The sequence below is a fragment of the Sus scrofa genome, chromosome 5 (assembly GCF_054392235.1).
Source record: "Sus scrofa isolate SSC_HxYL_T2T_F1_AM1 chromosome 5, Sscrofa_HxYL_maternal_Yorkshire_Landrace_v2.0, whole genome shotgun sequence".
NCBI classification, from domain to species: Eukaryota; Metazoa; Chordata; class Mammalia; order Artiodactyla; family Suidae; genus Sus; species Sus scrofa.
In genome coordinates, this window is record NC_139387.1 from 3,198,417 (window position 1) to 3,219,738 (window position 21,322).

A 21,322-nucleotide genomic window follows, 5' to 3' on the forward strand; every position below is an offset into this window, starting at 1 on the left:
GAATAATTTCAAGAGCCTGGAGTGAAATGAGGAAAGCCCCAAGTCCCCAGTTCTGACACAAGAAGCAGGAACTGCCAACTGGTGGTACATCAGGGCCACCGGTGCGGAGAGCAGTGAGTTCCGTGGTCGGCGATGGACACGGCCCCTGTAGGAAGCAGAGCAAGGGCTCTTTTTCCAGAAGAGTAAGGATGAGGGCGCAGCAGGCCCTGGTTACCCAACGCGCTCTGGGGACCTCCTCCTATCTGTTTGAAGAGACAGGGTTCCTGCCGTCCTGCCCGGGGACCCTTGTAGATGGGACAGCGCACCGTGGCCCCCAGGAGAGCTTGGCTGCTCCCGAGGAGTCTGCGGGAGGGGAGGGCCCCAATGAGAGGAGCCGGGGAGGAGGAGGGGCCCAGCTCAGCCCCCGCGTGGACTGCCCGCCCCAGCCCACTTGCTCCCTCCCTCCCAGCAAACGCTGGACGATGCGTGAGCTTTGCGCCCCCTAGCGGCGACCCCCGCTGAAATGCAGCCTGCCTCGTGCTTGTCTCCACATATGCTGGTTGAATGAGTGAATGCAGTTCCAGGTTTTGGGGGAGGCGGCCCTGCTGGCATCGAACCTCTGGTTTCCTGGGACGCCTCCTTGGGGACTCATGTCCGAGCACCGCCGCCTTCACAGGTGAAGCTCTGGCTCCAGGCGCAGCGGTGCGGTCCCTGGTGCTCACCTGTCTGCCCCTGGTACCGCGGGAGCGGCCGTCCCAAGTGATGCTGCTGTGCGTTGCTGACACGAATCAACCAGCTCCCCGCCCCCAGCCTGGTGCGAACAGAGGTCCCCTGGTTTCGTGTGGGGAACACTGGACCCCAAAGCCGGTCCAGTTAGCAGCTTTTCTACTGTTTGCTGTGAAGCCACTGAACTAAGACTGAGAAATTTCCTCATTAAATAATAGGCGTTCCTGCTGTGGCGCAGTGGGTTAAGAATCTGACTGCAGTGGTTGGGTCGCTATGGAGGCACGGGCTCGATCCCCAGCCCAGTGCTGTAGCTGCAGCTGGATTCGATCCCTGGCCCTGGAACTTCCATATGCCTCTGGTGCGGCTGTACAATAAAAAATAAGGTAGTTCCCGTTGTGGCTCAGTGGGTTAAGAACCTGATGTTATTTCCGTGAGCACGCAGGTTCTATCCCTGGCCTCGCTCAGTGGGTTAAGGATCCGGCGTTGCCGTGAGCTGTGGCGTAGGCCGGCAGCTGCAGCTCCAATTAGACTCCCCGCCTGGGAACTTCCATTATGCCACAGGGGTGGCCGTTAAAAAAGTAAAACTAAATTAAAACAAAGGATCTCTGTGGATTAGTGACTTCCAGGCTAGCTGTTTTTAGCAGATACTAAGTTAGAAGGGTTCCACAGGCCATGACCCTGCTGGCCTCCACCAGGGGCGCTGCTACAGCCAGGGGTCCAGCCTTCGGATAAGCCCCTCGTTCCCACGCTTCCCCCTCCGTCCTGCACCCCACCTCCTGGAGCGGCCTCCTCCTAAGGGAAGCTCTGGAACCCATCTCGCCACCGTCACCTGGGTGCCCACTGAAAGCACAGGACACTAGGCCTGCCCCAGACCTGGGGGTGGGGCCTGGGATCTGCATTTAAACCAATTTTTATCCACACTAAATTCTGAAAATCACTTTTGTAGAAAGAAAGTTTGGATAATATAAACCGAGCATGCTGACTAGTAATAAAAATAGCTATGCATGTTTGAAAATCAAGATAAACATCCAGATAAGCTTTAATACATTTTATTTTACAATTTAACTTAAACCTGGAATATTTAACTTTTCATACACACTTAATTTTAAAAATAGCCACTTGCTATTTTACGTACAAAAGATTCCAAACAAATTCTTCACCTAGAGCCACTGCAGCTCCTCGCTCCTGCGGGTGTGGCGGGCGCGGGAACAGGAGCTCCTGGCCAGCAGTGACCTCAGGTGGCCAACACCCCGGATCCCACAGCCCCACTCCAGGCATGGCCACTTCACTTAGATGTTTGTGTTTTCACCTTTGCCAAAACCACCTCTTCTCAACTTTATCTCAGGGTTGAAAGCCACACTAGGGCTGCCTGTGGTGAAGGCACTGGCCTTGAGGGAAACGCAAAGGCCCTCGTCCTGCTCAGAACTTGAGAAGCGGCGACTCCACGTTCTCCTTGTCGGCCTCGGGGCTCAGCAGGATCAGAGGGGAGGACAAGTCTATGAGCTGCAGGGGAGAAGGACGGGGGAGCGGGGCGTCCGCGTAAGGCCGGGCTGCCTGTGGCCAGCCCCCCGCGGCGCGGCCCCGACGGCTCGGGAGCCTGGCCCAGGCCCCGGGAGACGCCTTGACCGCTGTGTTTGAGCAGCTGGAGGGAGAAAGCGCCACTCGCTGCGAACCCCGTGCGCCTCCACCATGTCTGTCGGGCACTGGGGACCCGGCCTTGGAGGGGATCCCGGGCGGGATTCCTCCGCGGGGCTTGGGGAACGGAGGGCTCCGGCCACCGACGAGGAGGCCGAGCCCTGCGGCCCTTCGAAGCCCGGTGGCCCCTCGGCAGGGTCATCCTGCTGTGCCTGGGGAGGAGCAAACCCAGCCACGACTACCCGAACCGAAGCCGCAGGCCGCCCGGGCCTCACCTGCCCCGCCTCGAGGGGGGGCTTGGCCGCAGCCCCCCGCTCCGCGCCTGGGGTGTTCGTCAGGAGGTCGACCAGGGGCCCGCCCCCAGCCCCCAAAGCCGCGCTGGCCTCGGGCGGCGCGCAGAAGTCGATGAGCGGGAGGTCGCCCGGGGGGGCGCCTGCGGCTGCCGGGCCGATGCGGAGTTGCTCCAGCTGCACGTCCACGAGGACCGCCTGGACGGGAGACGCGGGCAAGGGCGAGTCGGCCGAGCCGCGGAGACGCCGGCCTTGGCTTCTCTCCCACGCGGCCGGTTAGGAACCTGGGAAGGAGGCCTGGGCGGGGCCGGGGGGGGGGCCCTGACCTGCGCCCCCCCGCCCCCACCGGGGTCTCTCCGTGTCGCGGCCGGTGGGGGCGGGGGTCCCGACACCCTCCCTCCGGCAGGGCGGGCACTGGAAGCCCCGAGCCACCCGGCGCCGCCGCCGCTCTCACCTCCTCGGGGAGCGGAGCTTCGGGTGGCCGCGGGTCACCCAGAGCTGCTGCTGCTTCTGTGGCGATACTTTTTGAGAAAGTAAAGTCACTCTTTTCCGGAGAAAAGCTCAGCGCCTGTGGCACAGCAGACGCAGGAGAAAAGCTCCCGTCCAGCGACGTGTCCGAGAGCCCGGAGGCCGCCCGGCCCTGGCGCTCCGTCGCTGGGGCGGCCCTGCGGAGGGAGGGGCGCTTTCAGGACCGGCGCCCCGCGCTGGCTGGTCCGGGACTCGGGGAGCCTGGTTTGGGCGGCTGGCTGGGGTTCCTGCGTCCCTGTCAGCGCCGGCCACCAGCCTGCCTCCACACGAGCCCATTTTAGGCCCTTTCCGTCAGGCAGCAGCAGGAGGAGCCGGGCAGGACCACAGCGGCCCTGCTGCTGCCGCGGGAGCCCAGGCCACACGTCAGGATGCCCTGGTTCCACGCTCCGCCGTGAGCCCGTGCCCGGTCCCCAGCAGACACTGCCCTGGAGTTGGTGTTCCTGGCAGCAGTGCGGTCCCAGCCGGCCTGCCTCCCATGTGTCTCCAGACCCAGGACAGGGTCAGCCACCCGGCAGGTGTCGACACCCACCCCTCAGAACAGGTCACACGCGAAAGCACAGAAAGCCGCGGCTTCGGTCAATGAATTCGGCTCGTTTCCCTTTGAATCGTTTACAGGCATCAGAACTGCCGAGAAGGTGGCATTGACACCTGCGAACAGGGCGCAGTCGCGGTTCACACTCCAGGCCGCATCTGTTTGGTGTCCCCTCTCCCCATGTGACACACAGCCTAGCGCTTTTTCTTCTGCTCTCCACTCGTCCAGATCCGAGCGGACACCCACCTGTGTGCTCTGCCCCCAGCTCTGCCGACCACCCGGTCCCCTGCACAGACAGGCTTCCAGCCACGGAAGCCAGTGACCAAGGGTCTGTTCCAGTGGGTGACCCTCTCACAGGCAGTTCCTGAGACTGCTGTGTGCCAGGAGTGCGTCCCCAGGCCTGGGGACAGGGCACCAAGCCTGACAGGGAAGGCCCGGCTCAGAGCTTCCACCCCAGTGGACTTGGACGAGCAGCCAGCGGACACACGCGGCCTCTGTGGGGGCAGCGAGGAGCCCAGGCAGGGATCTGGGGTCCAGAGAGGGCCCTGGACGCAGACCGCCGCCCAGAGAGGGCAGCCCTGCCAGGACCAGGGGCGCGGGCGGGGCAGAGAGGACGGCGAGGATGGGCCTGCCCACAGTGCAGTGAGGGGCCGTGGGGCCGGAGCAAAGTGGCAAAGTGACAGCGAGGGTGAGGCAGTGGAGCTGCGGCCGCCTCCCAGGAAGCCTGGGGGTGGTTACCCCCCGGAGACCCTCGGGGGCGAGGCTGGGGGGCGAGGCTGGGGGGCCCTCCCCGGGAGAGGGAGGCCTTCGTCTCCCCGAGAGTGTGACGAGGTCCAGGCGTCCTCTTTGCTGCCCAGGCCTCCAGCTCGGACCCGGGACAGAAGCACAAGAAAGGAGCAGGTGCCCAGCCCCCCTTTCAGAGCCCCGCCCACAGGGGGGTCCCACACGGCTGCAGTGGGGACAGTTCCTACAGTGACCTTTCAGCGCCTCAGCACACGACCACTTGGGAGTTTTATGAACTTGAGAGGAACTTAGTGCAACCTTTAACTCTTACCTTACTGCAGATTTTTTCTGTGGCTCAGAAGCGAGTCGCCGAGCAGACACGCACAGGGGAAAAGCCAGTGCTCTGGGCATGGTTTGAGGGGTCACCAGTGCCAGGCTGGAGAGACGACGGCTGGCAGGCGTGGGCAGGGCCGACATGCGTCTTGCGCTCACGGGGGTCCCCATGCTGCCTACGAGGCTCTGTGAGGCCAAGGACCGGCGGGCAGGCGTGCTGTGCACGACCCTGGGGAGGCAAACGGGGGTCAGGGAGGGGTGACCTAGACGCAGACAACCTGACGGCTCAGCCACGTGCTAACGAGGTGGGAAGTCTGCAGTTTCAATGGAAAAGGCTGAGGCCAGCGGAGCCAGTTAGAGCCCTGTCCTCTGAGGGGGGCTGCAGCCACCCCGCCCCGCCCTCGGCTCCTCTGCGGCCCCACTGGGACACGAAGTCCAAAGAGTCAATCGCCTGCACTCAGTCTGGGCCAGGAAACAGCGGCCCTGGGCTCAGACCCTGCCTCAACCACGGCCCACACAAGTGGCCCTCAGGCCCCGCAGGCGCAGGGCTCTGCCGCAGCCCAACTGAGCCAGAACCTCCGCGGGTGGGCCATGCGGTCTGGCCAGAGAACCACAGGTTCGAGGACCAGAAGCAAGGCTGCAGCCACCATGAACCACAGCGGATGGAGCAGCAGCTCCAAGAGACCAGGCTCAGGCCAGCCTTGCGTGGCCAGGCCGCGGGGTTGCCGCACGCAGGAGAAGGTGCTTGGGAAGGTAGCAGGCGCCCGGGTCTCTTCTTAGAGGAAAGGAAGTGGACCGACTCATTACCTCCCCACGGCCGTGCAGGACTGCGGCCTCTGCGCCCGGGAGGACCTGGGGGTGGCACCGCCTGGGGGTTCACCTGTGACGAGAAGAAGTGAGCAGTCAGATGCGGGTCAGCGGACAGTCTGTCTCCTCGCGGTCTCCACCTGCCCACGTTGCCAGGAAGATGGCACGGAAAGCAGACAGAGGACACAGGCCCACGGGAAGAGCTGCCGGCCCTGGAGCGCAGCAGGGGACATACCGGCAGGGCTGCAGTGCCCGGCCGGGGGGTGCGGCCATCACACCGCTGCCCTCAGCCTGGATTGTCCCCAGGCAGGCACAGAGCGGCTGGAGCACCAGAGTGGGGAAAGCGCCCAGGGCAGAGCCCAGGCAGGCCGCCCAGGGAGCCCCCGCCCCGGGTTCCAGGCGGGTCCCACCGAGCCTGCCACCGCCTCTGCTCTCAGGAACCAGGACAGCATGTGGTGACCATGTGACGTTGTTGTTTACGTGCAGTCTCATGTGCGGGAGCTCACCCGCCCACCAGGAGGTCCCTGCCCAGACGGGGCCGCCCTCACCCCCAAACCCCCGTGCTGGGTTCCCGCTGTCACAGCCTGAACCTTCTTCCCCCTGCTTCTGCCTTCTGGTGGAGCTTCCAAAGACCATGGAGGGGAGCGCCTTCTGTTGAATTTTGGATTATTAAACTACCCTATCACAGCCACAATTAACCAAGGGTGAGCAGGGGGGGCCGAGCCCCTGGGCTTGGGGATTGGGGCTGGCGCTTCCGACTCAAAGGCTGAGTGCAGGTCACTTGGGCCTCAGTTCCTCGTGTGGCCCTGACGGCGGAGTCACAGCAAATGACACTCCATCTCAGGAATATCATCAGAAAGTTGCAACACAGGCCCCGCGTCTCCTGTGATGACAGCTAGTGTCACACAACAGCCAGAGTGGGGGCAGCGTGTGCTCAGCCATGTCGTCGCAGCCCTGGTGGAGCCGGTACTAACGTGGTGGGGACACTTTGGCCCAGGGTGTGGGGAAGCGACAGCTGGCAAAGTGAGAACGCAGGTTCAGAGGAGCTGAGGAGCCGTCGAGGGCTGGCCTGGCAGCAGTGGGCGGGGGTCCAGGGGAGGGAGGGCCAGCCGGCAGCTGGGCAGCGGCAGCACGCGGGCGTTTGGGAAGAAGGGAGCAAACACTGTTGAACAAGCTCCCTGGGAGGGGCTGCCCCCGAGGGAGCCATCCGTTACGGCGTCCGCGGCTGCACACGCACCCAGCTCTCCGCCCTGGGACCCTCCGCTTCATCTCCCGCTGAGGCCTCTCCTCTGAGGTCCAAGCTCATGGACACCCCTGGAGCCCGCAGCCCCTGTAGACTCGACAGGTCCAGACTGGACCCTGGTCTCTGTCCAAGCTCTGCTCTCCCTCCCGCCCTCCCATCGCCAGGGTCACCTTGAGTCCCCATGGCTCACAGCCACATCCCTGGCCTCGCTCAGTGGGTCGGGGATCTGGCGTTGCGGTGAGCTGTGGTGCAAGTCGGCAGCCGCAGCTCCAATTCGACCCCTAGCCTGGGAACCTCCCTATGCCTTGGGTGAGGCCCTAGGAAGACCAAAAAAACCCCCAAAACCCAAAATGTACGATTTTTGATGTCCAGTAGACAATAAAAATTATTAAACATGTGAAGAAGCAGGGAAATGTAACCATAACCAGGAAGAAACTAGTCAACGGAAACAGGCCCAAAGGGACAGGGAAGATGGAATTAGAATAAACGGTCTTTCAAAAAAGCCATTTAGGAGTTCCCATCGTGGCGCAGTGGTTAACGAATCCGAGTAGGAACCATGAGGTTGCGGGTTCGGTCCCTGCCCTTGCTCAGTGGGTTAAGGATCCGGCGTTGCCGTGAGCTGTGGTGTAGGTTGCAGACACGGCTCGGATCCAGCGTTGCTTTGTCTCTGGCATAGGCTGGTGACTACAGCTCCGATTCGACCCCTAGCCCGGGAACCTCCATATGCCGTGGGAGCGGTCCAAAGAAATAGCAAAAAGACGACAAAAAAAAAAAAAAAAAAAAAAAAAAGCCATTTAGAGTTCCCGTCGTGGCGCAGCGGAAATGAATCTAACTAGGGACCTTGAGGTTGCAGGTTCAATCCCTGGCCTCGCTCCGTGGGTTAAGGATCTGGCGTTACCGTGGGCTGCGGTGTAGGTCGCAGACACGGCTCGGATCCAGCACTGCTGTGGCTGTGGCGTAGGCCGGCGGCTGTAGCTGATTCAGCCCCTAGCCTGGGAACCTCCACATGCCACGGCTACAGCCCTAAAAAGCAAATTAATTAATTGATTAAATAAAAACCCATTATAAATGTTTAAGAATTCGAAGGAAAACAAATACCATGAGGACAAAAATGGGGAAACTACACCGTCAGATGAAAGTCAACTGGACGGGCCTGACAGCAGGTTAGACACCTGCAGAACAGGACACCTGTGCTCACAGAGACGTGACAAACGCTCCAAACCGGAGCACAAGAACAGAGGCTGGGAAAACACGAGCGCAGAGCACAGTGACCTCGGGGACAACACAGGAAGCCCACGCCTCAGGCAGCTAGAGTCCCAGGAAACGGGGAAGCAAGGAAATATACTTGAGGAAATAACGGCCAGGTTTTCCCCAGATTTGATTAAAAATATTGACCTACAGACCGACTCAAGCACTCCCACGCAGGCTAAACGCAAAGACGCCATCGTCGGCGTGCTGAAACCAGCACGGGAGCCTCTCGGGAGCAGCCGCGGGGCGATGCGGCGTCAGGCAGAGGGTCCTTCGAGGGAGGAGAGGCCCGGCCCACCCAGACAGCCACGCCGGGACACTCACGCGAGGCGCCTCAGGAAAGACCAGAGCCAAGACACCAGCATCCCCAAAGCCAGGAATTTCTTTAACTTTCAGTGTGTTCAGTATTTTGAAAGCACACGAAAGTTTCTCTCTTACTTACCAGCAGAAAACTTGGGAACTTTAAACTGGTCTGTCGGGGTAGCCGTGACCTTGGTCTTGGAAGTCAGACAGGAACCACGCCCTCTGGCGCCCCCCGTCGCCTGCATTTGCGAAGACGGTGCCATATCCAAGTGAGAGCTCAGCCCGGGGCCTCCCTGTCCTGGAGTGTGGGGTCGGGCGAGTGGCCCGCTGCTGGGCGCCCTGGGCTGCTCCGCTGTCCACGCGGCAGGCCCGGAACGCTGGCCCTGCCCGCGGGCCTCGGCCACAGGGCCCGCCTGCAGAGCCGGCGGCGGCACGGCGAGTCCGGTTCTGCCCGACTGGCCGGGGTCTGGCCGGGAGCTGCCCGCGGGAAGGCTTGGACGGTCACCGGATTTAGCTGGAAGCAGAGACACACAGTCTGATCATCGCTCAAGCCGATGTGATGTTTAATCCCCAAGTTACTTAAGACACACAGACACGCTTTCTTTAACTCGTCTCCCTCAACGTGCTTCCCAGTGAGGAAAATGATGCATTTCCAGCGCAGTGATTTCCACACAAAAACATGGCAGGAGCTCCCGTCCCGGCTCAGCGGACGTGACTGTGACTCGCATCCATGAGGACACAGGTTCGATCCCTGGCCTGGCGCAGTCGTGTGGGCCGCAGACGCCGCTCGGATCCCACATTGCTGTGGCTGTGGTGTAGGCTGTCGGCAGCAGCTCCGATTAGACCCCCAGCCTGGGAACCTCCATATGCCGAGGGTGGTGTGGCCCTAAAAAATAAAAAAATAAAATAAAGAGACAAAGGAGTTTCCTTCGTGGCTCAGTGCTTAATGAATCCGATGAGGAACCACGGGTTGTGGGTTCTATTCCTGGCCTCGCTCAGTGGGTTAAGGATCTGGCATTGCCATGGGCTGTGGTCTAGGTCACAGGTGAGGCTCAGATCCGGTGTTGCTGTGGCTGTGGTGCAGGCTGGCAGCTTCAGCTCTGATTAGACCCCCAGCCTGGGAACCTCCATGTGCCACAGGTGCGGCCCTAAAAAGCAAATATAAAAATAAAAAGACAAAAAAAAAAAAAAAAACGACATATGAAGACTACTCTGCATGTCCGTCATGCAGCACCCTCAAACACAGGGCCACCCAGGCCACTCACAGCTTCGCCGAGAGTGTGTTAAGGGCTAATTCTGGACACAATTATCGGAATGTCTATCCGTGTATGAGAGTTCGAGCTCCCCTATCTTCACTATGTCGACGGCAGAAATCTCCTCTAGCTGAGCAGACGAAAACGGACGGTCGAGTCACAGGCCCCGCCTGTCCCACTGGAGGGGGCGCGAGGGTGGGGGCAGCGGACAGGGAGAGACGACGTGTTACTGGTCGGTCCTTTAAATTACAAGGAGGTTGGAGCATATCAATTACGAGTGCTGTTTACATCAGAAGAGCAAATAAACTGGGGTAAAAACAGCTGCCAATACACCCCACACAGAGGCCAAGCTGGTAGAAGAGTCTTAAAAGAATGGGCAATGCCACAGTTCACGTTACACTGTGTCGAACGGTCTCACACTTGGATGTGACCCTGGAGATTTGCTAGAGACCACAGGGAAAGACACACCGACCGGAAGCCCCCTCAGTCTGTCTCAACACCAGAGGTAGGACTGGAAATTGGACACAAAAACAGTGCCCATGCTGAACCAGTGCAGCAAAACAGACCTCACAGTACCTAACCTAGCAGAGGTCCTTCCCACTGGACATGGGCCACTTGGCAGAGACGGGGCCGGAACTTTGCGGGTCCTTCTAAGGCCCACAAGACACTGCGGGGAGGTTTGAAAAGATGCAGAAACAACTCTGTTCTCTCAGCCACCAACCGGCAGTCAGGACTCCAGATCAGATCAGCCTCATTCCAGAGTTCAGACTTCACATTCTGTGTACAAAACGCACACCACGCTGCCTGGACTAGAGTCAGGAGTCTACACAGCAAACATGCTCTGAAGCGGGTTTAGGAAGTGGGATCTCTCCCCTTGACCACCAGATGGCATGTTTGGCTTAAGAGCAGCAAGTAGCCTGACTTGGAACAGGGTTGGGAGTGCAGATTTAAATTAGCACCCAACTCTAATGGAAAAAACAAAAATCATTAAAAAATATATAAACAAACCAGCACCCAGGACTTAGAAGGGCCCTTTGCTCAGTGTACAGCACCTGGAACCGTCCCACTTAGAGACCCGTATCTGACCACATGTCCACGAGGCTGGTCTCAGCCTCCTTCTGATTCTCTGGCACCTAGAAGGCGCCCACTTGGTGACCGCTTGTCCCACCCAAACGATGACCGTCCGTCCGAGCGTGCCTCTCCTTGGAGGACACCGCCTCCCCTGCCCCAGACCACAGCAAGCCTCCCGGAACCTCCTGAGCTAAGTGGCCCTGCCAAGAGAGCCTGGCAGGAGCAGACAGCGCTCCGGGCCGCCTTACCTTTGCCGGCCACTGGAGAAGCACAGGCGCCAGAACTCCCGCCAGAGAGGGACCCCGAGGAGGAGGAGGGCTTTCTTGCAAGACCGCCAGCGCATCCAGGTGGTTTGAACATGCTTCTCTTCAACCCGGACTGAAACAGAGACCTCGTGACCCACACATACTTACTTCCGCCAGAGCGGGGTTCCGCGGTCTGCAGTAACGGACAAAGCGCCGTCTTGGGCGTAAAGGAGGAGGAGGTGGAGCAGCACCTCCCACAGCGTGGCCAGGGCCCCGCGCGGGAAGCACCAGGGGGCTGCATGTGGACCGGGGGAGGCCTGCGGGGCCTGGCTTTCGGCCACTGTCACGAGCGTCACCAGGGATCTGGCAGCCGTCGCGAGCACACGTAGCTCAGCCTGACCTCAGTGCTGGAAGATAAGCAGCAAGGGCGTGGACAGGCGTCTCCAGGCCCGGGAGGAGCTGCCGTTTCCCGAGCACCAGCACCCCCTCTCCTCGGCGCTTGGACCCTGGGAGGGTAGCAGGGAGCATCTCTGGCCGCCCCTCCCGCCGGCCAGGCCCGTGTGCTCCACATTTTGCTCCACATTTTGCCGAGCTGCCTCTCCTGGGTCCTATTTCAACCTCCCTAACCCTGACTTTAATCAAAAGACAGGTCCCGCGTGTTCAAAGCCACCTGATCCCCCGCGTCCACAGCCAGAGCCCCAGCCCCAGGCCGACCCACCTTGTTGGGAACAGGGAGCGATCGCTTGCCCGGGACCACGGGGCCTCCACTGGCGGGCAAGCCGCTGACGTCCTGGGCAGCCAGGGGCCTGTCGGCGGGCACGGTGGCGAGGGCTTCCTTGTCGTGTAGGGTCTTCACGCTGGGAAGACTAGCTGGCCTCTCTTTCACAGGCTGGGACATGGAACACTGAGGTGTGAGAGCCGCCGGCGCACGGAGCCTTCGGTCAGAGCAACGGCCGGCGTCCGGCTCCCGACGGCCGTTCCCAAAGGCCGCCAGCCACGCGCTTCCTCCCCAGATCAGCACGGACCAGAGTGAGGGTGGCCTGTGCGTCCCCATCAGAAGCAGGGCGAAGCGGCACCAAGTCGGGTCTCTACCAGGGAGGAGAGCGCGCCTCTCGAGGGGGTCGCAGTCGCTCTGCGTGAGGCTGATCACAGGACACTGATCTAGTCACACAAACGCAAGCGCCGCCCAGAAAGGAATCATTCACCAGGGGTCACGACCGCGACCAGAGGAGCTGCCCAACTGCCCTGCATCTTCATCTAGGACCAAAAAGCCATCTTCCTTTGGCCAGCAGAAGCAACCAGAGAATAAATTCCTGACACTTAGGCACAAGGGCATTCACGGAGTTGAAGGCCGTGCTGCCTAAACAACCCCTGTGAACAAGCAACAGCAGCTCCTGAAGTCGGCGGGGGGAAGCGGTTACCTTCTTTTCCCGTCACATCTTTTTGGAAAGAGAGACATACGCCACGTAACCTAAAACCCGCTGTTCGGAGCGGACACACCAGTGGTTTTAGCGTATTCTGCGCCGGGGGAGCATCGTCACAACTCAACTTCAGAACACTTTTGTTGCCCCAAGAGGAGCTCGCGGCCTCAGCAGCCCCTCTGCGCTCCTCAGCCCCGGCCGAGGCCACCCGCAAGCTACCCTCCGTCTCGCGAACAGGACCTGCCTGTTATGGTCACGTCGGAGAAAAGAGATCACACGACGTGTGACCTTCTGCGTCTGGCTTCCCTCACTGACCCTGCTCCCAAGGTCACCTGTGTTTAGCAGGTATCCGTCCTGCATGTCTTCCTGGTCATAAGTATCCCCCTGTGGAGTTTCCGCTGTGGCACGGGGCGTTAAGAATCCAACCACAGGCGTTCCCGTCGTGGCTCAGTAGAAACAAATCTGACGAGCATCCATGAGGACGCAGGTTCGATCCCTGGCATCGCTCAGTGGGTTAAGGACCCAGCGTTGGTGCGAGCGTAGTGGAGGTCGCAGACGCGGCTCGGATCCCATGTTGCTGTGGCTGTGGTGTAGGCCGGCAGCTACAGCTCTGAGTCGACTCTTACCCTGGGAACCTCCACACGCTGCGGGTGTGGCCCTAAAAAGATGGATAAAAAAAAGGAATCCAACTGCATCAGTTCAGGTCACCGTGGAGGCAGAGGTTAAATCCCTGCCCAGCGCAGTGGAGTAAAGGACCCAGCTTCACTGCAGCTGTGGCAGAGATCACAGGGTTCAATCCCTGGCCTGGGAGCTTCCATACACCATGGGTGTGGGCATGAAAAAGAAAGAAAAAGACAAAACCCACATAGCCCACTGTATGGACGGACCACGTTTTCGTATCTGTTCATCAGCCAGTGGGCACTACTGGCGGTTACTGCTTTTCGGCTGCCATGAACAACGCTGCTCTGGGCACCGCTACACAGGCTTCTGCGTGGACACGTGTGTTCAGCTCCCTGGGGACCAGGCCGAGGTGTGGCGCTGCAGGGCCACGTGACTTCTGAGTAACTTCTCCGGGAACCGCCCAACCACTTGCACGTCCCGCCGGCAACGCGTGAGCACTGCGAGGTCTCCACAGCCTCACTGACACACGTGCTACTTCGGCGTCTTCTCACCTCGGCCGCGGCCCCGCCGCCGCAGCAGACACTTCTGAGCGGCCCCGCCAAGCAGCCCGGCCGTGACCGGCGAGCCTCACGGAGGGATGTGGGCCGACGCGTCACTTGAGACGGGGCTGACTTTCCCGTAGAAACCCCGTGGGAAGTGACAGGGGTTCCCGAGGGAGCTCAGACGCAGCCCAGCTCTCGGCGAACCCCTCTGCGACCGAAAACAGCCCTGGCGCCGGAGCGCTACCGAGGACGAGGAAACAAAAGGGCCCAACCAGCCAGAATCTCATCACAACCTCTCTGCCCTGAGACCGTGTGTCACACACACACACACACACACACACACACACACACACACACACTCCCCTGCCTCAAGTCTCCAAGTTACACACGCAAATCCTTGCCCAAGCCCATGTGTTACACACACAAATCCATGTGCTACGTGGATTCACACTGCTTTCCTTCTAGAAACATCACTTCAGCAGTTTACATCCAAATGACCCCCAGAAAAGAGTCTGCACGACTACAGACGAGCCTCTGCCCTCTGGGGACGCCACGGCCACACGCCCCGCCTCCGTCCAGGGCTCCCCACGGCAGCCCCGCTTTCAGCTCGGTTCATTTCTGGGTCCTGACAACAGGGAGTCAGGCGGTTCAGGAGGTGAGTTCGTAGAAGGAGAAAGGATTTCGAGGCCTTGCCGGGTGTTCTGCGTTGACCTAACCCTACTACCAGCCCCACGGCGCCATCCCGCTAACTGGCTGGGCGGCCCAAGCGGGGCCGCCTCCACGGGGCTCCCCCAGAGCAGGTGCTCCCTCCCTCCCCAAGCGAAGCCGGCCAAGGCCAACCAGAGGCAGCCGCAGGCTGACCCCCACCTTACCCAAGTGCCCACCCCCACAATCCACAGGACCCCCAGCTTCCCAGAGTTGGCTGTGGGCACCCCAAAGGCACACGGGTCCGCGGCCACTTCCCAGGACGGGCATCGGCCTCACGCCTGGAGGAGAGTGACCGACACTCAGTCCTGCTGGCGGGGGAGAATGACTAGAGGCTATTCCAGAAGGGGAGTGGGACGAGGTTGCTTGTTAATGCAAAGAAAACCCCTAACGGCAGGAGTGTCCAGTGTTGCAGCAAAATGAAAGCCAAGATTTCAAACCGAACTGAGAAGGCGGTGCCTTTAAGACACCACAATAGCAAGGCGGCTCTGCCCTGCTACCCGAGCCCAGCTCTGTCCCTGAGGCAGCCCTGCCCTGCCACCCAAGCCCAGCCCCATCTGTCCAGAGACAGCCCTACCCTGCCACCCAAGCCCAGCCCCATCCGTCCAGAGGCAGCCCTGCCCTGTCACCCGAGCCCAGCTACCCGAGCCCAGCTCTGTCCCTGAAGCAGCCCTGCCCTGCCACCCAAGCCCAGCACCATCCATCCAGAGGCAGCCCTGCCCTGTCACCCGAGCCCAGCTACCCGAGCCCAGCTGTGTCCCTGAGGCAGCCCTGCCCTGCCACCCAAGCCCAGCCCCATCCGTCCAGAGGCAGCCCTGCCCTGCCACCTGAGCCCAGCCCCATCTGTCCAGAGGCAGCTCTGTCCCTGAGGCAGCCCTGCCCTGCCGCCTGAGCCCAGCTCTGTCCCTGAGGCAGCCCTGCCCTGCCACCCGAGCCCAGCTCTGTCCCTGAGGCAGCCCTGCCCTGCCACCCGAGCCCAGCTCTGTCCCCAACGTCGGGGCCCTCAGGGCCGCGACCGTCTGGCCCCCGGTCGGTGTGACTACCTTCTCCACGGCCCAGGGAATGCTTTTTCCTCTATGGGACGAGGCTCGGGGCGGTGGCAATTTGCTGGTGACCTTCTTCTGCGGTCCAGCCTGGTTCGGAGGGGGAGCAGGCCTCGGCTCCGGTGGGCCCCGCGTCTGCCCGAGGCCCAGGCCGGGAGGGGCGCCGGCCGACAGGCAGTACGTCTCCCTCTTCAGGGACCTGGGGCTTTTCTCCGCTTCGTTTTCCTTCTCGAAGAGGTTTATTTTTAACGCTGACTCCTGGATGAATCCATCCGCCCCCTGGCTCCCAGGGCCCTCGGGCTTGGCAGCCTGGGCCGCCTGGTTTTTGCTGCTGCTTTGTATCTGCAAGGCCAGCAAGTGAGCTTCTTTATAAACCTCCACAAATTTCTCCCCCGTGAGAGGGCTCCAAGCCAGGCGGCTTTCAGATGGCGGCGGCGGCGGCTCCTTGGGAATCTGGCCGTTTAATTCTTTTAATTCCAAGCTGGCGGCGACGCACCGTTCTCTATGCCCAATGGGTCCAAAAAAGACCTCGTCGTCTTCATTCGCGCTGTTTTAAAAGAAAAGCATGGTGAGCGGCACTGGACGGACGCGAGAGGCTCCGCCGGATGCGGCCACGGCAAAGGCAGGAGAAGAAGGCGACGTGTTACCTCGAAGAAGACAAGGAAAGATCGAAGTCGAACTTCTCATCGGCCAAAAGGACGACACCTGCGGGGAGAAGCGGGCCGTTATCTTAGGGGTGGGCTGGACCCGGGAAGCGCCACCGGTCTCCGCGGCTGTCAGGGCGCTTTTGAGACGTCACTTCCGAAGTGTGACATCGCTGTCACAGTCGCATTCTCTTGAGGGGCTCTGGATTATCTCACTTTTTCCCTTTTCTTGTTAAAAATAGCATCGGCCGCTCTGTTCGCTAGGTTGCCACCAAGGCCTAAGAGGTGCTTATCTTGGAGCCCTGAAGTGTAAGAGGGAAGCTCAAACCAAAGACCAAGTCATTCGACCAGCTTCGCAGGACCAGGTGAGTCATTTTCCGGCACAGAGCGTTTTTGAAAGGCCACCTGCCTCAGCTCCCCTAGAATGAAACGCCCCATTTACAAGCTGCATCGATTCCTCTTTCAAAGCCAAGTTCAGTGTTGTTCAGACGCACATACCTGCGGTCCCCTCTTCCTGAAGCCCATTCTGAACCCCAGGGAAAAGTGCTCTCTGCGCCCCGGTCCCCACTGCCTTCACAGCCCTGACCGTTCACAAGCCTCTGCTCACAGACCACAGGCTCGGGGTCAGCAGGCCCCTTTGCGGGGGCAACGGCTTCTCCTCCGGCTCCTGCATCCCGCGCCACCCCTGCCATTCCCTGGGGCTCCCGCAGCACCTGGACCTGACCTCTGCCCCAGCACTGCTAGCCTGCAGGTGTCCCTCGACCTTCTGTGGCCCCGACTAGACTGTGAGCTCTCTAAGACAGCACATGTCTAATACACCCCCAAATGCCCCAAGGTCCAGCTAAGGGCCTGGACACTCAGCCAATACTCACCGAAATGCAATGAACTGGTATTTCAGTACAGTAAAGTGTATATACATACCACTTTCACAGATCTTATTTTATTTGACCCTAATAAACAATGCAGCATGTTTACCAAAACCATAACATTTTAAAAATACACTAATATTCTAATTAGGTCCCAATTAGTCAATTCCATTAATCCTAATTACCTCATCAAGGAAAAGGTAGAAAGCACAACTGCACCAAAGAAATAAAAAAAAAAACAACCAGAGAGAGGAGATTATAGATTTATAAGCTAGGTTGCTCAACTCTGTACACAAAGTAAGAACTTGGATGAAATGTTTTAGAAAATAGAATTTATTTTTGTATTTAAATGAGTAAGTAACCACCTGGTGGCACAGCTGGTTAAGAATCTGGTGTTGTCACTGCTGTGGCACAGGTTTGATCCCTGGCCTGGCAACTGCACACCCGGGCGCAGCCAAAAAGAAAAAAGAAAAAAAAAAGATTAAAGTTGACTTATTTACAAAACTGATAAACTTGATAATCCTTTGGGGGAGGAGGGGAGATACATGTGTCTCAAGTTTGATCTATTCTTCATATCATAGCAGAACAGAGTCCAAATAAGTCAAAGACTTAACTGAAAAAAAATGAAACAAGAAACCATGGGGAAAGGATTTTACAACCTGGAGTTCGGAGTTCTAACCATGCCTCCAAGCCAGAAGCCATTAAATAAAAGGTCGATAGTCCAATAGATAAAAATTTCACGCTACCCTAGTGGCTGTGTACACATATCAGAAAAGCAGCATACAAGCCATGGCAGGCTTTTCTATTTTGTCCAGAGTGCGACAGGAGTCACTGAAGGGTTCTAAGCAGAAGAGTTTATGCTCTAACTTTTATTTTTAAAAAGCTACCCTGGTGGCTGCGTACAGTGTATCTGAAAAGAAGCGTTATCCACTGAAATTACAAATGGACACATGGGCCAAAGCGCAAAGCATACCGGGGAGGTGGAGGAGAGCTGCTACGGCTGAGACCACGGTGGCGGCATCTGAGTGGCGCTGGAAAGAGGAAGGTCTACTCTGAAAGTGGAAACGACAGTGACGGAAGACCGGGTGGCGGTGGCAGCTGCCACTGGAGGGACAGCTCACTTCCATGAGAAAGACAAAGAAATGGCTCGGAAGCAGGTGGGAGGGGGGATGAGCCGAGGAAGAGCTGGGAGACACTCGGGCGGCTGGTGCCAGGTAGGCAGGTGAACGTACACGTCCAGGGCTCAGAGGAGAGGTTTGGCTCAAGACAAAATGTGGGCACCGCCTGAGGGAGGACGGGATTTACAGCCACAGCACCACTGAGGACCTGGGGGTGGGGGGTGGAATACAGAGAGACCCCCAACCAGGTCCTGCGGAATCAGCTTCAGAAGCTGGGAGAGCCGGAGAAGGGCACAGTGATGGATACACCAGCCAGGGAGGCCGGAGGAAAAGCAAGACGCCTCAGAAGGCAAGCAAGGGACGCTTCCAGAAGGCGAGAAGGTCAAGAGGTAATGAGACGTTGGAAAATGACAAGCCGGCTGTCCTCAGGCGCTGACAAGGCAGCTTTCCCAGAGGACGGGGCGGAGGAAGCTGTGGGGGCTGAGGATGGGAAAACACGGGGAAACAGAGAACCTTCTTGAAGCCTGGCTCTGAATGAGGCACAGAGCAGTGGAGAGGGAGCAGAGACTACGGGGACAAGTCAGATAACAGGACCCATCCATGTGTCAGGGATGGGCCTGCGCTGATGGACAGGCAAAAAAGTCAGGATACAAACGGAGGGTGAGAGAGGCTGGGGTCCCCAAGGGGATTCAGCGTGCCAGGCGGAGGGGCCAGAGAGGGCAGATACAAGCAGAAGGAGAGGGATGTGGCAGCAAAGACCGTTCTAGATCTGATGAAGCAGCGCCGATGGCTGGCGGCCTCTGGGGGGGTTTCTGCAAAATGGAGGCGTTAAGGATGCTGGGATACCCAGTCTACACGCGGGGGGGGGGGGGGGGGGGGGGGGGGCTGCGAAGAACAAAGGCTAGAAGGACGTCCCCGAGCTTCAGCAGAGAAAGAGGGTACGGTCCTTAACTCCTTTGGTGAGGCTGTGCTCTGACCGCCACACTCAAATCAGACAGGGACAGAAGAGAGCAGAGCCACAGGCCAGGCTCTCTCCCTAAGGCAGCGACGGCGATCCTAAACAAGTCTTCGAAAAAGGAACCAGCAGGAGCGCGAAAAGGCAACATCAAATTCAAGTCCACAAATACAGCTGAGGACCCACCACGGGCCAGGCACTGAGGATCCTGCGGTGAATAAAATCGCAATATCTGCTATGAAGCTGAAACTGGGAGCAAAGGGAATGTAGAAAACCGGAAAATAAAGACGTCGGACGGGATTTCCCTTGTGGCCTAGGGGTTAAGGATCCCTCATTGTCACTCCTGCGGCTGGGGTCTGGAGCCCTGAGCCAGGAACTTCCACATGCTACGGGCAGGGCCAAAAAAAAAAAAAAAAAAAAAGGTGGACGGATGCAGACTCCTTGAAGGCAGGGAGCAGGAATCTCAGGGGTGCAGAGCACAGGATGAGCACTGAATGAATAAACGAGTAAGTTGTCCCAAGAGCGTTAAACCGACCTGCATCTCCCCCGAGCTCCCCGAACAACAGCGCTGCAGTCACAAAACGTACCGTCCTCGGGAACCTCCATCGCCGCCGCTGGGCCTGGCTGGCCGAAGGCGCGTCGCTGCCGGCTCCTCCCGCCGCGGCGAGAGCTGTCAGAAGTCACTGCGGGACGAGCGGGCCAGAGGGTGAGCGGGTGGCAGAGCCGAGCCCCGGCTTCCTCCAGCCCCAGAGAAGCCCTGCAGCACGAGCAGCAGGGGCCGCGCGGAGGGAGCTGAGCTGGCGGCCGCGGCGGGCCAGGGAGCGGGGGCGGCAGAGGCCACCTCAGGCGCAGCCCGAGACCCTCCGGGACGCACCCCAGCGCCCGCGCGCCTCCACGCCGGGTGCTCCGGGGCGGCGCCGGCCGAGGCAGGCCTGAACGCCCCGGACCCGCACGACCGAATTCCAGCCCCCAGGCCGACTGCTGGGGGCTGCGGTTTGCCCCCGGGGCGGCTCCGTACTCGCTGCAGCCCCGACGGAGCGCGCGAGGGGAGCCTGGGATCCCCGCCACATGAGCCCCCCGCTCGACGTCCCCCGACCTGCGCCCCGGGCCTCGCCCGCGCCCCCGCGCCCCCTCACCCGGAGCGGTCCCGGCCGACGCGCCTCCGCCCCGGGTTTAAACGCGCCGCGGCAACTGCGGCGCGGGCTGAGGATTGGCTAGTTTGAAAGGTCTCGGCGCCCGGTGCATGCTGGGGGTTGTAGTCAGAGCCCTGGGAGGCGGGCACAGGACGCATGCGCACTGCATCGGCGCTCTGATCGTGCCTGAGGTTCGTCCCAGGCTTGCGGTGGAGTTGATGTGGGGCGAGGTCTCTTAGAGCTTGCACCCCGTATGTCCCAGAAGAGCAGGCATCAGGACCAGCTCTTCATCCTTAAATAAAAATCAAATTCCTATCGTAGGGTGTTGATGTGAAGGCCAAACGAAATAGGTGCCCCCACCTGCTTTGTAAAGCATTACCAAGTTCTTAGAGCAAGGAGACCGGTTCCCTGCCCGGAAGAGTGCCCAGGTGACACCGGGTGACCAGACACCCCAGTTTGTGCCCTTGAACCCGGAGAACGTGTTTAGGCCCTGAACATGGCCTTCATCCGCGCTTTGTCTTGTCCTGAATCCTTGACCAGTCTATCCAAGGGCTCCCCCTGCAGTCCTGGGCCTTGCTCTTTGCCTCGCCCCCCACCCCGCTGCATTCTGATGTGCGGGGTCCTCCTGGATTCTCCCTGGGCCTCTGTCCATGGGCTCCCTTCTGAGTTCCATCATCTTTTGCTCAGGACCCTGCTTAACTGGAGAAGAGAGAGGGGGCCAGACAGACCCAGGTATAAATCCCAGCGGCAGGTCTTGGTCCAGAGCTCTCGGGTTACAAGTAATAGAAAATCAGCTTCAAGTTGGCTTTAGAAAGAGTATTTATTGGCTCCAGGAGTAGGGACGTCCATGAGCCCTGACAGGAGTCCTGACTTCGGGCCTAGACAGAGAGAGGGGCTTGAAGGAGGGTGCCAGGTCAGATTGTCCCCTGCTGGCCCCTCTGGGGTCCTGCTCAGCTTCAGGCAGGCTGCCTTCACTCCAGGCTTCTCCCTGCCTGCCAGAACCTGGACTCAATCCATGATCCCAAGGCCCAGGCCTGCCTGGCCGTGACCACAGGGCCACTGCAGCAGGGACCCAGAAGGTACTAGACCCAAGGGCAGTTAGCCTAGATGTCGGATTCCTACGACCCTGTGGGCATCTGCTGGGGTGAAGGCCCCCAGACACCCACTCCCGATGCTCCTCCCCCTGCATCATATCAGCACATGGGACGTGCTCAGTGAGTACCCCAATTATCAATAACTTGCTGCTGCTAACTCTGAGCTGTACCTTCGTCCATCTCTCCTCTGGGCCTCCTCTTTTCCAGCCACTGTAGACTCAGTTGTCCCTGCCTGGTTGGATTATGCTTCATGTTTTCCTGCAC

The 21,322-nt window shown here is 59.6% G+C and overlaps 1 protein-coding gene across 10 annotated transcripts; it reads right to left on the reverse strand.

Moving 5' to 3' along the window:
* Positions 1-1,738: 1,738 nt before the first annotated feature.
* Positions 1,739-20,015, reverse strand: GTSE1 (G2 and S-phase expressed 1). Of its 10 annotated transcripts, none has more exons than XM_085025361.1 (12): positions 19,968-20,015; positions 19,419-19,514; positions 15,896-15,953; positions 15,249-15,795; positions 11,635-11,805; positions 10,920-11,049; positions 8,487-8,861; positions 5,554-5,626; positions 4,745-4,975; positions 3,085-3,295; positions 2,616-2,828; positions 1,739-2,208 (listed from the first exon to the last, which is right to left on the reverse strand). In XM_085025361.1, exons 2-12 carry the CDS (start codon positions 19,435-19,437, stop codon positions 2,125-2,127), a joined length of 2,112 nt encoding a protein of 703 aa, XP_084881487.1. In that variant the 5' UTR covers positions 19,438-19,514; positions 19,968-20,015; the 3' UTR covers positions 1,739-2,124. The 10 variants fall into 10 exon arrangements, with proteins under 10 accessions (XP_084881487.1, XP_084881486.1, XP_084881494.1 ...); XM_085025360.1 differs by having other exon boundaries at positions 11,635-11,820; XM_085025368.1 differs by having other exon boundaries at positions 15,896-16,311.
* Positions 20,016-21,322: the final 1,307 nt, after the last annotated feature.

What these genes read in the sequence shown, in the direction of transcription:
- GTSE1 (XM_085025360.1), bottom strand. An exon ending in TCCTGCACGGCCGTGGGGAG is followed by an intron (nt 4,976 to 5,553) that starts GTAATGAGTCGG and finishes TTGCCTCCCCAG; the next exon opens with GGTCGTGCACAGCACGCCTG. An exon ending in AAGCTCCGCTCCCCGAGGAG is followed by an intron (nt 2,829 to 3,084) that starts GTGAGAGCGGCG and finishes TCTCCCGTCCAG; the next exon opens with GCGGTCCTCGTGGACGTGCA.